We start from the raw sequence: 18,481 nt of genomic DNA on the forward strand, positions 1-18,481 counted from the left end.
GGCAACCCAAGGCTGAAGTCAAATGTGTGGATGCCACTTTCCAGAAGATGGAAAGACTGGCAAGGACAAATTTTGTGAGTTACCCAACTGCATGGTGAGCAGCAGTTTCTGGCCTTCACAATTACCATAACTTTGGCTAAGAAACAACTTGATTTGTGTCCTTTTTTTATTCCACCCTTTTCTCTCCCAGAAGACCCAGGTCGTTGAAACATGGCCACATTCAGGAGGAGAATTCTAAACAGACAGGATAAACCATAATGATGCTTGTTTTGAAGGGCTCATTATCACTGTATAGTTAATTTAGGAAGCAACTGTGCCAAGAGCAAAGCTGTGAAACGCAGCTAGATCCTTTAAATAAACAAGCTGCATATTTGAAGATTTTAGAAAAAAACAATATGTAACATAATTTTTAGCATATAAGATGGATCTTTATTTTATGTGGTTAAGGTGAGGGAAAACTATTTTAGAGATATTAATTTTTGTTGCCTAATTATATTTATAGTAATATAATTTTACTGTTTTAGTTTGTCTTGTGTTATTTTATTCTCTGAGAGTATTATTATACTATGGCAGGAAAAATTAAAACAATTATAAAGAGGAAGAAAATCACCAACCAAACATCCTCACTCTTTCAGACCGTTTAGCTCCCCAGATGGATTGAGTTATTTTATTCATTTGCAAGATAAAGGAGGTAAATAGTCCAATTTGACTGTGAGTGGGAACCTCTTCTCCCTAATGGAAGGGAATGGGCTATTGCAGTTAATTGAATGGTCTCATTAACTGAGATTTACTACCCATTCTGTATGTGAGGTGTAACCAAAATATAATAAAGGCTAATAACCATTAACACTAAATTGATCAAAATGTAATCTTTGTTGATTCAGAAGTTAGTTCAAATCTCTGTAATGCCTCATGACCATTGTAAACATCACTATTTATGTAACAGTGGGCATATAGAAGATGTAAGATGTAATGGATATACTGTCATCATTGCAAGTTGCTCTTTTCAATGACTTCCTTAGACATGTCTGTTTACTTTCATTTAACTCTGTTTAATGCTCATAAAATGTAAGGGTTGAATGTGCCTCCAAACAGTTCAGTTATTTCACCTGTAAGATTATATGTATTTTTGATAAAATGGGAGTCGCAGTGGTTTTGCCTGTGTTCAGTGTAACTCCAAAGCTGGACATAGTTTGCCAAGTAAAAAGATCATATTTTACCAGATGCTTTAAAAAGTCTATCATCTGTCATTTGACTTATCTATGAAGATGTAGTAGAATTCTTGTCAGTTTTGTGTCATAAGGTACCACCCTAAAATGTAGCTGTAACTAATCTTGTGTCTGCATGACAACTAACATGACTCAAGAAAACTTCACGGCCGGGCGCGGTGGCTCACGCCTGTAATCACAGCACTTTGGGAGGCCGAGACGGGCAGATCACGAGGGCAGGAGGTCAAGACCATCCTGGTTAACACGGTGAAACCCTGTCTCTACTAAAAATACAAAAAATTAGCTGGGTGTGGTGGCGGGCACCTGTTGTCCCAGCTACTCAGGAGGCTGAGGCAGGAGAGTGGCGTGAACCTGGGAGGTGGAGCTTGCAGTGAGCTGAGATCTGGCCACTGCACTCCAGCCTGGGCAACAGAGCCAGACTCCGTCTCAAAAAAAAAAAAAAATAGAAAACTTCACGTACTGTGATTTTAGGACTCAATTTGCGTCATTTCTCTGTGAAATAAAGAGGGAATAACACATCATAAATCCATACCTCCCTCTGTGGTAGGCACTTAAAGTGGATTATATACTCACAAACTAGAAAGGTTTGTGTTGGTGGCAGCACGTTATCAGCCACAAATGAGCTGTGATGACTGTAAATCTCAGCCTGGCTGAGGCTCTCCCAAAGACAAAATCTTGTGAACCAGGCATGAGTCTGTGCAATGCTTTCATATTTCTAAGCAGAACTTTATCCCATGCTTTGGCAGAATGTTGTGACTTGATAGAGAACATTGACATATGTTCTTTTTTTTCTAAGTGTCTAGCTTTGAACTCACTTGTGTTTCTCAAATGTTTAGCTTACAGTGAATGCTCTTTCTCTTTAGTTATGATTTTACATTTTGGTACCTAAAACACCTTTCATGCAGAACATTCTCTGTTACATAGAATGAATTCTTTTTGTTTATGACACTGTAGGGTGGTAGGACATCATCTGTAGATGAGTTTTGAAGATCATGTTGGTTGATTCATTCATTTGCTGTATTTATTGCATGTATGTACTCCTAGGATCTGGGAGCACCACAGTGAGAAAAGGAGATATGGCACCTGCCTTCATGGAGCCTGCAGTCTACCTTTTCAAGATGTTATATGCTTAAAAATATTACTGTTGGTCTCATCACCTCTTTTGCTGCCAAGGAGACTTTGGCCTTCCTCGTGGTCTCTAGCAGGTTTCTGGACATTGTTTCACTAGCTCGGATAGACTAGGCAACTGGTGTTTCACTGGCCAAGTTCTTCCTTATCACCAAGTGATATCCAATGAGGCTCTTCCTAATTGAGATGTCTTTTAAATTTATTATATCCAAGACATTGACCTTGATATAATAGTTTCCCTTTTTTAATCTTTAGGTTAATTATGGTTTTTAAAAATTGTGATAAGCATTAAATTTTTAACATTAATTTTTTTTTTGAGATAGAGTCTCACTCTCTTGCCCAAGCTGGGATGCAGTGGTGTGATCATAGCTCACTGCAGCCTCAAACTCCTGGGGTCAAGCAATCCTCCTCCCTCACCGTCTTGAGTAACTGGGAATACAGGTGCATACCACCATGCTCAGCTAATTTTTTTAATTGTTTGTAGAGATAGGGTCTCCCTATGTTACCCAGCCTGGTCTCAAACTCCTGGCCTCAAGTGAACTTCCAGCCTCAGCCTCCCAAAGTGGTGGGATTATAGACATGACTCACGGTGCCTGGGCAATGTTAAATTTCTAAACAGTATGATGTGATGTCAAAGTGGAAGTTCTGTATTTATAGAAGTGGTGGTGATGATTTTTATAATGGGGTCATTCCATAAAGTAGAAGTCTAGGAGTATGTTGCAAAAGTGAAGTCCTGAAGCCAGAGATAGGGATTTAGAGTGAGACTGTCATTTGGAAACTATTTGAAATGAATGGATTTAGTCAGCAGTTGAGTGGAGGGTGCTGTTTCTCAGCTGTCGTTTCAGTTGGAATCAAAGGGAGACATGGGACAGTGAGACATTCAACCTGGATTATAGCAACAGTTTCTACCTATTAAACATCTACTGTGTGCCATATATTATGCCTGACATTAAGCATAATTGTATTTAAACCTATGACAACCCTGTGAAGTTGGTATTATTCCCATTTTACAGATAAAGGGCCTGAGGCTCAGAGAAGGTAAAAAATTAGCCAAAGTTCCAAGATAAATTGCCCACATGACCAGTAGGTTATAGAACCAGATGTATCTTCCTGCATAGTTCTGAACATTAAAAATAAAACCAAGTTTTTAAAAGGGAATTGTTTGAAATTCATAAGTAATACATGTTCATTGCAATGATCCAAAAAAATACTTATGTAAACAGGATAAAATTAAGTCTATTTTTTCCCTCTACAATCATACTCTATAATATAGCAATTATAGATGCATTTAATTGTATTGATATAAAATAATTACCAATGTGGTGTCTCTTTATTGCACATACAAACGTGCAAATATAGATATACACTATTTAAGGAATTGTGTTTTCCTCCCAACTCTACTAACCCTCTGATTGAGGATCCCTATTCTATGCCAGTGTTACCCTGATTACTTTTGAAAGACCCTAGAAGTGTAGATTTTTAAAACTCCTTTGGCAGCCTATTTTATTTTTTTAACCTTTGTTCTTAGGAAGTTTTTCCTTTTCATTAACCCAGAATATTCTTCTGCAGTTTAAGCTATTTGAGTCCTGCTGTACATACGGGATTGGTGGCAAGCAGGTGGTCAGCACATCAGGTGCAATTACAACTGGAAGATCTGAAAAAAGAACTTGGTTGGTGTGGGGAGTGTTAAAAACTTAACCACCCATGTAATAAAAAGCAGACACTGAAAACAACTGAAATTTCTTTCAGGTTCTTTTCAAGAAGTTTAGAAGCAAATTCAACATTTTATAAACTAAAGGTTTTTATTTAACTGTGATCTATTTTTAAATTTTGGAATTTCAGGTAATCTTCTACAAATGCATAAACAAAATCTACTTAACTCTAAAGATAATTTCCTGTTAGCCTTTTTTATCTATAGCCACACTTGATTAAAAAAAAACAACAACAGAAACTGGTGCTTCTCCTAATATATCAGTCCTTTAAACCAGGGAATACTTAAAAGAAACTTCACTACATTTTGTTGTTACCACAAAATATAAATTTTACTAAGAGCTTGCCATATGTCAGGTGCTCTTCACTTTGTATGTATACTTAATGGACCATAGTATAGTGTCAACATAACTTTTATATGTACTGGGAAACCAAAACATATGTATGACTCATTGTGTTATGATATTTGCTTTATTAAGGTGGTCTGGAACTAAACCCACTCTATCTCCAAAATATGCCTATATAAGTGAGATCATTCAATATTTGTCTTTCTGTGTCTAGTTTATTTCACTTAGCATAATGTCTTCCAGGTTCATCCATATTGTTGCAAATGGCAGGATTTTCTTCTTTTTTAAGGCTAAATAATGTTCGTGTGTATGTGTATATCTCACATTTTCTTTATCCATATATTCGTTGAGGGACATTAAGATTGTTTCCATATTGTAGCTATTGTAAATAATGCTGCAATAACCATGGGAGTGTGGCTATCACTTTGAGATACTAATTTCATTTTCTTTGCATACATACCCAGAAGTGAGATTGTTAGATCATAAGGTAGTTCTTTAAAAAAAAAATTTTAGTACCCTCTCTACTGTTTCCCATAATGGCGGTACCAATGTACATTCCAACCAATAATAACAAGGATTCCCTTTTCTCTACAACCTCACTAACAATTATCTTTTGTCTTTTTGGTAATAATTATTCTAACGGATGTGAAGAGACACCTCATTGTGGTTTTTACTTACTTTTCCCTGACGATTAGTGATATTGAGCATCTTTTTATATACCTGTTGCCCATTTGTATGCCTTCTTTGGAAAAATGTCTATTCAGGTCCTGTGATCATTTTAAAGTTCAGTTATTTATTTATTTATTTAGCTATTGAATTTTGTGAGTTCCTTAAATATTTTTGGATATTAACGCTTTATCAGATATATGGTTTGCAAATATTTTTCCCATTCTGTGGGTTGCCATTTTAATCTGTTGATTGTTTCCTTTGGTATGCATAAGTTTTTAGTTTGATGCAAGGCCACTTATTTTTGCTTTTGTTGCCAGTAGTTTGGTGTCATATCCAAAAAATTATTTGACCAATGTCAAGGAACTTTCCCCTACACTTTCTTCTTTATTGTTTTAAATCTTACATTTAAGTCATTAACACATTTAAGTTAATTTTTGCGTATGATGTGAGATAAGGGTTCAATTCTATTCTTTGGCATGCAGATATCAAGTTTTTCTTGCACCATATATTGAAGAGCCTGTCCTTTCCCTATTGTGTGTTCTTGGCACCCTGTCAAAGATCAGTTTACCACAGATGCATGGATTTATTTCTGGGCTATTCTGTTAGTTGGTCTATATATCTGTTTTTATGACAGTACTATACTGTTTTGATTACTGTAGCTTTGTAATGTATTTTGAAATCAGGAAGTATGATGCCTTCAGTATGTTCTTCTTGTTTAAGATTTCTTTGGCTATTCAGGGTCTTTTGTGGTTCCATTTGATTTTAGCATTTTTTTTTTCTATTTCTATAAAGAATGCCACTTGGATTTTGGTAGGGGTTGTGTTGAACGTATAGATCACTTTGAGTAGTATGAACGTTTTAACACATTGTTTTTTAATCCGTGGACATGGATGTCTTTCCATTTTATCTGTGTCTTTGATTTCCTTCACCAGTATTTTATAACTTTCAGTTAACAAGTCTTTCACTTCTTTGATTAAATTTATGCCTAAGTATTTTCTTTGTTCTTTTAAATGGGATGGTTTTCTTAAATTTCTTTTTTATTACTTTTCTGTTTGTGTACAGAAATACCACTGATTTTTGAATGTTAATTTTGCACCAAAAAACTTTGTTAAACTCATTTCTTAGTTCTAACATTGTTTTTTGGTTGAATCTTCAGGGTTTCCTGCATATATAATCATGTTATCTACAGAGATAATTTCACTTTTTCCTCTCCAGTTTGGATGCTTTTTATTTCTTTTTCTTGTTTAATTACACTGGGTAGGACTTCCAGTACTAAGTTGAATGAAAGTGGTCTCTCATCTTCTCTTGCTATCTTCCTTTGTTATTTGATTATTTTTGTAGTATTTGTTTTGATTATTTTCTATTTATCTTTTGTATATCTATTATATTTTTTTTTTTTTTCTGTGTGGTTACCTCAAGCCTGGCATAAAATGTCTTGTAGTTACAATGGCCTATTTTAAGTTGATAACTTAACTCAACTGCACACAAAAATTCTCCACTTTTACCACCTCCCCCAAACTTTATGTTTTTGCAGTCAGAGTTTACTTCTTTTTATATTGTGTATCCATCAACAAATTTTGGTCTTTTATCTTTTAAATGTTGGGATAAAAGTAACTTACACACCACCATTACAGTGTTACATTATTATGTATTTGTCCATATCTTTACTTTTGCCAGTGATATTTATGTTTTCTTATGCTTTCACGTTACTGTTTAGCATGTTTTTGTTTCAATTTGAAGAACCCCCTTAGCCATTTCATGTAAAGTAGGTTTAGGAGTCACAAACTCTCTCAGTTTTTGTTTCCCTGGGAAAGACTTTCTGTTTCATTTATTTTTAAAGGATAGTTTTGCCAGATATTGTATTCTTGGCAGTTTTTTTCTTTCAGTATTCTGAATGTATCATCCCACTCTCTTCTGGCCTGCAATATTTCTACTAAAAAAATCCACTGATTGTCTCATGGAGATGGTTCCCTTATACGTGACAAGTCACTTTTCTTTTGCTTCTTTCAAAATTCTCTGTCTTTAACTTTTGAAAATTTAATTATAATGTGTCCTGGTGCAGATCTCTTTGTATTCAACTTATTTAGGATTCTTTGGGCTTCATCAATCCAGATGTCCACTTCCTTCCCCTGATTTGAAATGTTTTTGGTAATTATTCGTTTTCAATAATCTTTCTTCTCCTTTCTATTTCTCTTCTTTTTATTAAGCTTTTATAATATAAATTGGTTTACTTGATACTGTTTCATAAAAGCCATAGGCTTTCTTTACTCCTTTTTACTCTTTTTTCTTTTTTGTCCTTTGACTGGATAATTTTAAACGACCAGTATTCAAGTTTACTAATTCTTTCCTCTGTTTGATCAAGTCTGGTATTGAAGCTCTCTGTTGCATTTTTTTGTTTCATTTATTGTGTTCTTCAGCTTCAGAATTTGCTTCATTTTTGTGGTTTGCATTTCTCTAATTTTCCCTTTCATTTGTGTATTACATAAAATTTACATTTCTCTAACTTTCCCTTTTGTTTATGTATTATTTTCCTGATATTATTGAGTTGTCTGTGTTCAATGATAATTTCTTAAAACAATAACTTTGTCAGGCAATTCATAGGTCTCCATTTCTTTGGTATCATTACTGGAATTATCATTTCCTTTAGTGATGTTAGGTTTCCCTGACATTTCATGTTCCTTGTAGCCTTGCATTGGTGTCTGAACATTTGAAGGAGCAGTTACATCTTTCAGATATTACAGACTGGCTTTGGTGGGGAAGACTTTCACCTGAGGTGTGATGATACCTGAGGTGTGATGATGGGTGGGGTGTGTGGTGGTTCTTAAATAATCACCTGAGGTGTGAGGATGGGTGGGGTGTGTGGTGGTTGTGGGTCCATTGCAAGTTCTGAGGGGTATGCAGGGGCACTGGTTTTGGGGATTGTGTGACACTGTCATGGTGCATGGGGTTGCCAGGTCCTGGTGCAGGTGCAAGACAAGTGACATCACAGCCAGGTGTAGGCTCATGTGAAGCCATACCAGGTGCAGGGTGCCAGAGTGACCCCCTTCAGCTCCAGGGTATGCAAAAGCGTGGGCTCCAGGCATCTCTGTCAGCTGGGGTTTGTGTTGGTGAAGACTGGCGATCTTTAGCAGCAAAGACTGTAGGAGTCCTCCTGCTCTTTTCTCCTACAGGGGGATATAGTGGTCAAGGCAATTTCTCTTGGCACTAAGCTGTACTATGTGGAACATCCTAAGTTCTAAAAAATGTTCAATTTTTAAAATTTATGATAAATTTCTGAAAGTTAAATACATTATGAATGTTAGCTTTTTAATATATCAAATATAGTAGAATATATTATATGTTAAATACTCCCAATAGCTTTAAGATATTCTGAATGTTATTTTATTTTTTCAAATTGTATTTAAAATCTATTTTGGAAAATTTCTTAAATGGCAAGAGAGCAATAATTTAGTGTTTCTAACAGTAAAATGTTTAACCATAAATTAAGCTCTCAAAAATAATCCTTTTCATTATGAAAACGTAAAACTCTCTAATGCAGTGAGATGAAAATGAAGATCTCTACAAGGAATAATGGGTCATCAGTTTATATTGTTCATCTTATACATATTAATTTAAAATGTATAGACTTGTGAGGATAAAAAAATACATTTGTTAAAATAAAATCCTATTAGTTCAATAGTACAAAGAATATAAAATACCTAGGAATCAATTTAACCAAAGAAGTAAAATATCTAAACAAGGAAAACTATAAAACACTGATGAAAGAAGATGATGCCAAAAAAAGGGAAAGATATTCCATGTTCATGGATAGGAATAATGAATACTGCTAAAATAACAATACTACCCAAAGTAGTTTACAGATTCAATGCAATCCATATCAAATTTCCAATGACGTTCTTCACAGAAATAGAAAAAATATCCTAAATATAAATGGAACCACAAAAATCCCAAATAGCCAAAGCCCCCCTGAGCAAAAAGAACAAAGACGTTACAGTATCAGATATCAAAATGTACTAAAAAGCTATAGTAACTAAACCAGCCTGGTACTGGCATAAAAACAGACACATAGATCAATGGAATAGAATAGGGAACCCAAATATAAGTCCACACATTTACAGACAACTTATCTTTGCAAAGGTGCCAACAACATACAATGGGGAAAAGACAGTCTTCTTAATACATGGTGCTGGGAAAATTGCATAACTATATGCAGAAGAATGTAACTACACCCTTATCTCTAACTATACACAAAAATCAAATCAAAATGTATTAAAGACTTAAATCTAAGGCCCCAACTATGAAATAACTAGAAGACAATATTGGGGAAATGCTACAAGACATTGGTCTAGGCAAAGGCTTTTTGGGATTAAGACCCCCAAAACACAGGCAGCCAAAGCAAAAATAGACAAATGGAATTTCATCAAGCTAAAAAGCTTCTACACAGCAAAGGAAACAATCAACAAAGTGAAGGGCAAACCCACAGAATGGGGACAAATATTTGTAAACTACCATCTGACAAGGGATTGATAACCAGAATATATAAGAAGCTCAAACAGTTCACTAGCCAAAAAAAAAAAAAATCCAATTTAAAAATGGGCAAAAATAGGTATTTCTTAAAAGAAGACGTACAAATGTCCAACAGACATATGTAAAAAAATACTGAAGGTCACTGAGCATCAGAAGATGCAAATCAAAACTATGGTGAAATACCTCACCCGAGTTAAAATGGCTTTTATCAAAAAGAGAGGCAATAACAGATTCTGGCAATGATATGGAGAAAGGGGAACTCTAGTACTCTGTTGATGGGAATAAATTAGTACAGCCACTATGGAGAACAGAATGGAGGTTCCTCAAGGAACTAAAAATGTAGCTTGCATATGACTCAGCAATTTTACCACAGGTATATATTCAAAAGTAAGGAAATCAGTATATTGTAAAATATATATTATATATCCAAAAGAAAGGAAATCAGTATATCTGCACTCCCATGTTTATTGTAGCACTATTCACAATAGTCAAAATTTGGAATTGGGCCGGGTGCAGTGGCTCATACCTGTAATCCCAGCACTCCAGCACTTAGGGAGGCTGAGGCAGGTGGATCAATTGAGGTCAGGAGTTCGAGACCAGCCTGGCCAACGTGGTGAAACCCCGTCTCTACTAAAAATATATAAATTAGCCGGGTGTGGTGGCACGTGCCTGTAGCCCCAGCTACTCGGGGGGCTGAGGAAACAGAATTGCTTACCCCGAGGGGGGGGGGGTGGGGGGGGGGGGGGACAGCCCACGGCAACGCCGGCGGGGAAAAAAAAAAAAAACTTTCCCTCAAAAAAAAAAAAAAAAAAAAAAAAGGAAAATGGAATTAACTAAGTGCTTATCAGTGAATGAATGGACAAAGAAAATGCGGTATATATACCCAAATAAATGTTACAAAAAAATGAAATCCTGTCATTTGCAGCAATGTGGATGGAACTGGAGGTCATTATGTTAAGTGAAATAAGCCAAGCACAAAAAGACAAATAATGTATGTCGTCACTCATATGTGAGAGCTTAAAAAAAGTGAATCTCATGAAGACAGAGAGTAGACTGGTGGTTACCCGTTACCCTACCCAGTAGGCTGGGAAGGGTCGTTGGGAGGGGGAGGATGATGGGGATATTGAATAATGGGTGCAAATATACAGTTTAATAGAAGAAATAAGACCTAGTGTTAGATCAGTAGAGTGACTATAGTTTACAGTAATCTATTGTACACTTGAAAATAGCTAGAAAGGAGCTGGGCACAGTGGTTCACGCCTGTAATCCCAGCACTTTAGGAGGCTGAGGCAGGCGGATCACAAGGTCAGGAGTTCGAGACCAGCCTGGCCAATATGGCGAAACCTTGTCTCTACTAAAAATACAAAAATTAGCCAGGAGTGGTGGCAGGCACCTGTAATCCCAGCCACTCGGGAGGCTGAGGCAGGAGAATCTCATGAGCCTGGGAGGCAGAGGTTGCAGTCAGGCAAGATTGAGCCACTATACTCCAGTCTGGGTGATAGAGCAAGAGTCCATCTCAAAAAAAAAAGAAAGAAAGAAAAAAGAAAGAAAAGAAAATCACTATAAGAGAATAATTTGAATGTTTCAAGCATAAAGAAAAGACATTTTTAAGGTGATAGATATCTCAAATACACTGATTTGGTCATTAAAAAGTATGACTATATTAAATTATCATATGTACCCCCGAAATATGTACATTCCTTAGGCATTGATAAAATTTAAATAAACAAAATTTCTAAAAGATGAATATTGATACACTGGCAAAAGTAAAAAAAAAATCACATTTTTTAAATTAAAAAAATTCAGCATGGACTAAATACCACATAGTATAGTGAGGTGTTTTTGTTTTTGTTTTGCTACTATAAAGTTAGCTAAACTGCAGAATCTCAGGGAACAGTTCCCACAAGACTTCTCTCATTATCAGTAAACAAAATTGAATTCTCTTTATATTTCTTAAGTCAAAGATTAACGGTGCACAAATTAGTGTTGGGTTGTATTTTTTTTTTTTTTTTTTTTTTTTTTTTTTTTTTTTTTTTTTTTTTTTTTTTTTTTTTTTTTTGAGACGGAGTCTCGCTCTGTCGCCCAGGCTGGAGTGCAGTGGCCAGATCTCCGCTCACTACAAGCTCCGCCTCCTGGGTTCACGCCATTCTCCTGCCTCAGCCTCCCGAGTAGCTGGGACTACAGGCGCCCGCCACCTCGCCCGGCTAGTTTTTTGTATTTTTTAGTAGAGATGGGGTTTCACCGGGTTAGCCAGGATGGTCTCCATCTCCTGACCTCGTGATCCACCCGTCTCGGCCTCCCAAAGTGCTGGGATTACAGGCTTGAGCCACCGCGCCCAGCCGCCTTTTTAAATTTTTTTATGGAAACTCATACATTTGTTTAATTTGGCAAGTTTTTGTTTTTTTAATTTCAAATTTTCATTTGACATATTGATTTGCAATAAATTGGCCATTTGGAGAATTGGTTGGGGGCAAATTCACTTGCGCTGAATAGCTTAGTGGTTCTCAAATTCAAGTGGGCATAAGAATCACCTGGAGGTCCTATTACAATACAGATTGCTGGGCCCCACTTGGAGTATCAGTTGCAATAAGTCTGCAGTGGAGCCCTGAGAGTCTGTACTCAAACATGTTCCCAGGTGATGCTGATGTCTGTGGTCCAAGGGCTACACTTTGAGAACCACTAAAATGGAGTGTGTGACACATGGCTTTGTATTCCCACCCAAATCTCATCTTGAATTGTAGTCCCCATAGACCCTATAATCCCTGCATGTCAAAGGAGAGACCAGGTGGAGGGTAATTGAATCATGGGGATGACTTCCCCCATGCTGTTCTCGTGATAGTGAGTGAGTTCTCACAAGATCTGATGGTTTTATAAAGGGCTCTTCCCCTTCACTTCGCACTTCTTCTTTCTGCTGCCTTGTGAAAAACAATCCTTGCTTCCCCTTCACCTTCCACCATTATTGTAAGTTTCCTGAGGCCTCCCCAGCCATTCTGAACTGTGAGTCAATGAAACCTCTTTCCTTTATAAGTCCCTAGTCTCAGGCAGTTCTTTATAGCAGTATGAAAATGAACTAATACAATGGCAGATGAGAGGAACTAGCTGTTTCATTGGACTGAGGCAGAAAAAAGCAGAGAAGTCAGGAGATGAAGGCTTTTCATGTCCTATTGGGCAGGATATTTGGGACTGCTGCATATAACTTGGTAGCTATGAGAATCCAGGACCAAGAGAAAGAGAGTTCGGTGAGCCTAAATACCATCACCTCAAAATGAGACTGTGTATTACATATGGAAGTACTGTATATAGTGAGGAGTGCCATCGTGTGTGTGCTGTTATTGTAACTGTTCAGACATCAAGATGATTTGCAGTGGTTTGTGTCAATGACACTTTGTAGAAGCATTTCAAAAATCAAAATCAATTATTAATTTGTAAAACTTTGTTTTCCCTAGTCTCTGTAGAATTTTGTCTTGCTCCCTTGCTTTCAGTCTCAAAACTGTCTTTCTTTCTTTCCTCACCTCAGGCAATGTTCAGTCTTTGTATGGTGGAAAGTGGAGCTGATGAAGTTAATTTGCATGGTGTGACCAGCCTTGGCTTAAAGCAGGCTCTGGAATTTGCATACACAGGACAGGTATGGTATTAAACGTGATCTGAAAGGTTTAATATTTTAACTACACCTAACCAAAGGAGATTATCCTTGAGGTATGAGATTTAGTTATCGTTCTTGTTACTCATTTTGATGTTAAAAATAAGATTCACATCCACTTAATTTTATGACTAAAGTTATTGAAAGGTAAGTACAGCAATTTGATTTTTAAATATGATACAGTGAACATAGTATTGTAAATTGAACTTAGTGCTTGCTGGTGTAATTTTTTGAATATCTTAAAGAACTATCATAAGGGAAACAGTTTGCAAGATAATGGATTCTCATTGTTATCACTGAAGCTCAGTGACTCAATCATGGCTTTATTGTCTTAAAAACAAAACAAAAAATTTAGAGCCCCCAAAATTTATGTCCAGCATCTTGGTACCGTGTCTTCCACATACCTCGGAGTCAGAATTGAAGGCATTTAGATTACTAGATTTTGATGGTTTGAAATCCTAATACATTCATGACTAAAATTGTTATAGGATTTATAGGACATCAGAGGATATCCATTTACATTTGAGAACTACTCAAATAAATCAATTCAAATACAGACTGGATGTTTAGCTCCCCTTTTATAAATTTTTGTTCTTTAGCATCATTTCATCCAACTTGGATTCATTATCTTCTATGCTAAAATGAAAGCGTCTTCTCTTGAGAGGCTCGCATCCTAATGAGAGAAAGAGAGGCATACATGATTAAATATATAATTAAAATCCTCACTGGTGTTAGAGTTATAACAGAAGCAGAATACAAAACAGAGTGGGAAAAGGATGCATGTGGTCAAGTGTGGCTACCAGTACAAAATTTTAAAGAGAGGGTGGTATTTGGGTCTTGAAGAATGTGTGGGAGCTCATTTATCTACTGAATTTTATTTTTGTTTAATTTTATTCTTAATTAGCAAATAATAATTCTGTATATTTATGTGATGTAAAGGTGATGTTCTGATATATGTTTACAATGTGGAATGATTAAATCAGACTAATTAACAAATCTGTCACCTCACCTACCTATTTTTTTGTGGTGAAAACATTTTAAATGTACTCTTCTAGCAATGTTGAACTATATAATGCATTATTATTTATTATAGTTACCATTCTGTGAAGTAGATCACTACAGCTTATTCCTGCTGTCTAACTGAAACTATATACCCTTTTGATCAACATCTCCCCTTAGCCCATCCACCCCTGCTACAGTTTGGATGTTTGTCCTCTCCAAATCTCATGTTGAAATTTGATCCCCAGTGTTGGAGGTGGGGTCTGTAGGTGGATGTTTGGGTCATGTTGTTTGATTCTTCATGAATAGACTGATGCTCTCCCTCAGGGTGTGAGTGAGTTCTCACTGTTAATTCCTGAGAGAACTGTTTATTAAAAAGAGCCTGGCACCTCCTTCCCACTCTCTTGCCTCCTCTCTTACTATGTGATCTCTGCACATGCCAGCTCTGCTTCCCCTCTGCCATGAGTGGAAACAGCCTGAAACCCTCACCAGAAGCAGATGCTGGAGCCATGTTTCTTGTTTAGCCTGCAGAACCATGAGCCAAATAAACCTTTTTCTTATATAAATTACCCAATCTCAGGTATTCCTTTATAACAACACTAAATGGACAAGAAAACACCCTCCCCTAGTCTTTGGTTACCATCATTCTACTTGCTACTTCTATGAGTTCAACTTTTTTTAGATTCAGCATGTAAGTGAGATCATGAAGTATTTGTCTTTCTGGGCCTGGCTTATTTCACTTAACATAGTGTCCTCAAGGTTCATCCATGTCATTGCAAATGACAGGATTTCTCTACTCCTTAAAGCTAAATAGCGGTATGTTGTGTGTACATACCATCCTTTCTTTCTTTATTCACCTGATGACAGACAACTAGGTTGCATTCATATCTTAGTTACTGCAAATAATGCTGCTGCGGTGAACATGGGTATATAGATATCTCTATAGCATAATAATTTCAATTCCTTTGGCTGTTACCCAGAAATAGGATTGATGGTTCATATGATAATTTTATTTTTACTTTTTTGAAGAACCTCCATACGGTTTAACATAATGGCAGTATTAATTTACATTCCCACTAACAGTGCACAAGGGTTTAATTTTCTCCACACCCTCACCAATACTTGTTATCTATTTTCTTTTTATATAGTAGGGGTGAGGTGATATCTCACCATGGTTTTCATTTGCATTTCCCTGATGACTAATGATGATGAATTTTTTTCACATACCTGTTGGCCATTTGTATGTCTTCTTTTGAGAAGGGTCTATTAGGTCATTTGCCAATTTTTTGATTGGGTTATTTATTTTCTCATCTTCTTGTGATGGCTCTAGCTTTGTTCTTTTTGCACAAGATTGTCAACTATTCAAATTCTCAGTTGTGTTTTTTTTTTTTTTCCTTGTCTAATTTCTCTGGCTAGAACTTCCAGTACTATGTTGAGTAGAAGTGGTCAAAATGGGCATAATTGTCTTGTTTCTGATCTTAAAGGAAGAGCTTTCAACTTTTCACCATTGAGTATGATGTTAACTCTGGGCTTTTCATGTATGGCCTTTATTGTATTGAGACACATTCTCTCTATGCCTAACTTTTTCAAAGTTTTTATCATGATAGGATGCTGAATTTTGTCAAATGCTTTTGCTGAATCTAGTCAGATGATCATATGGTTGTTGTCTGTCATTCTGTTAATATGGTATATTACATTTATTTATTAATATTTGCATATGTTGAATCATCATTGCATCCCAGGGATAAATCTCCCTTGATCATAGTGAATGATTCTTTTAATCATTCACTGTGCTGTTGAATGTGGTTTGCTAGTATTTTCTTGAGGAGTTTTGCATCCATATTCATCATGGATATTGGCCTGAAGTTTTCTCTCTTTTTTTTTTTTTTTTTTTTTTTTTGAGACGGAGTCTGGCTCTGTCACCCAGACTGGAGTGCAGTGGCCAGATCTCAGCTCACTGAAAGCTCTGCCTCCCGGGTTTATGCCATTCTTCTGCCTCAGCCTCCCGAGTAGCTGGGACTACAGGCACCTGCCACGTCGCCCGGCTAGTTTTTTGTATTTTTTTTAGTAGAGACGGGGTTTCAACGTGTTAGCCAGGATGGTCTCGATTTCCTGACCTCGTGATCCGCCCGTCTCGGCCTCCCAAAGTGCTGGGATTACAGGCTTGAGCCACTGCGCCCGGCCTGGCCTGAAGTTTTCTTTTCTTGTAGTGTCTTTGTCTGGCTTTGGTATCATAATAATGCTAGTTTCATAAAATGAATTTGAAAGTGTTCCTTCTTCAATTTTTTGAAAGAGTTTTAAGAAAGATTGATATTCATTCTTCTTTAAATGTTTGGTAGAATTCTGTGATGCTATAAGGTCCTAGATTTTTCTTTATTGGGAAATATTTTTTATTAATAGTATTGATATAATCTCCTTACTTGCTATTGGTCTGTTCAGATTTTTTATTACTTTTTTATTCAGTCTTGCTAGGTTGTATGTTTCTAGGGCTTTATCCATTTCTTCTAGATTGTCCAATTTTTTGGTGTGTAATTATTCATAATAGTCTCTTGTCTTTTGTATGTCTGTGGTATCTGTTGTAATATCTTCTCTTTAATTTCTGATTTTATTTATTTCAATCTTCTCTCTTTTTTCTTAGTCTGGCTAAAGTTTTGTTGACTTTATATTTTCAAAGAATGAAATCTCACTGTCATTAATCTTTTCTGTTGTCTTTGTAGTCTCTGGTTTTCACTAAATTTTCTTTAGAGGCTTATTAAAATGTATGATATCATTTATTCTCTTTTCTGGAATCAGTAGAGTTGAAGATATGTGTCTTAGAATAATTGAGGCAACTCTAGCAGCTAGAAGAAACTACTAAGTATAAAGGAAATAAGCCATCAATCAAATAGAAAGTATAACAGGAGAAAGAAAAGTGGTGGATCACAAATTCAGGATTAGCCCCGCCAAATTTCCAGCCTTAGGAAATTAAGGCAGGCCATTATCATTCACAGAGTTGCCAAAATATATTCCTAGTGAGGTGAGTAAATCATGTATTTTGTATTTTTTGGTTTACGGGTATGAAGAAAGATACCATCTCTAAATTGTGTCTTATTATTTCTCTTTTTATACCTGAATTACATGTGGTCACACCTGTATTTGCCCATCTCTAGAGTGAGATTGAAAACCCATAGCTCTTCATAGGTGTGCCATGGAGATGAAATAGTAATTTTTTATTTTTTAATTTTTTTTTTTGTAAAACTACCCGAGTAAATAGTGTCTGCACTCAGCTGCATTAGCAACGGAACGGTTTAAGCTTAGAGGCAATGGTCTGTAAAGCATGTTTGAAGTATTAGGAAACTCAAGAGTACAAATTCCTGGGAAGGCTGAGTTAAAATACACATGCAGATATATGTGGCTGCCTTATTGCTTGCTTGATTGCTTTGTGATTTCCTTCAGAATGTCTAAGTTGATGCCTGTGTGTGTGTACATGTGTGTGTGCATGTAATTCCTATCACACAAAGGATCTATGAAATGTGAACTGAAGTGAAGATAGCAGAAAGGGACCTGACTTTTTGAAGACAAAGAAACCTACTTAGAAAGCAGGAAGGTATTTGCAGAAGGGCAGCCATATCCCATTGCCCAGGAGTCATATGCCTCAGGTGCTTAAATTCTACTTTTCTGAGAAAAAAAAAGCCACATGAGATGAAAATATATCTGGTGTAAGTGCCTTTAAAAAGGAAGAAAGAAAAGCAAGTCCTAGGGCCAGACCTGGGGCTGCAATTATTCTGTCCAAACACCAGAGACTTATTCTGACTGTGCATCCACAGAGGCATATGACAGCCTGTGGCATACAGCAGTAATTCATCTGTTCAAATTGTGTGCTGAGGGGACAGGAAGGGGACTGACATTTCCTGGTGCACCCTCTGAAAAAGCCAGGGGACAGCACTAGGCACTTTATGCGTGCTGTTTAAACCAATCTTTAAAACAGCTCTAAGGAATGCTGTGACCCCACTTGAAAGATGACAAGCCCAGGGAGATGCAGTGAATTGACTCAGATCATTCTCTCAGATATTTTGGCCCAGTTAGGCAAACCCAGTACTACTAATTTCAAGTCTGTTGTTCGTTTTCAATTATACTCTGTCATTAAGAAAAGATTAAGTTATATTTGTTAGACTTTGTTGAAGGAGGCAGAAAAGTGTATTTACAGAGTACACTATCTTGGTGGTTTTCTCAACTTGGAAACTGTGCCTTTT

General features: G+C 36.4%; 1 protein-coding gene across 11 annotated transcripts in view; it reads left to right on the top strand.

Annotated features, from left to right (window-relative positions):
- KLHL32 (kelch like family member 32) overlaps positions 1–18,481 on the top strand; it is a 214,905-nt gene that overhangs the window by 96,434 nt on the left and 99,990 nt on the right. For all 11 annotated transcript variants that reach the window (XR_004184570.1, XR_001901981.2, XM_021936810.2 and 8 more), the window contains one exon: positions 13,128–13,235. Coding sequence is in view for 8 of the 11 variants with exons in the window: in XM_021936810.2 (XP_021792502.1) it covers positions 13,128–13,235 (108 nt within the window). In the remaining 3 variants the exon portion in view is untranslated. The remainder of the gene's footprint in view (positions 1–13,127; positions 13,236–18,481) is intronic.

The sequence above is a fragment of the Papio anubis genome, chromosome 6 (genome assembly GCF_008728515.1).
Source record: "Papio anubis isolate 15944 chromosome 6, Panubis1.0, whole genome shotgun sequence".
NCBI lineage: Eukaryota > Metazoa > Chordata > Mammalia > Primates > Cercopithecidae > Papio > Papio anubis.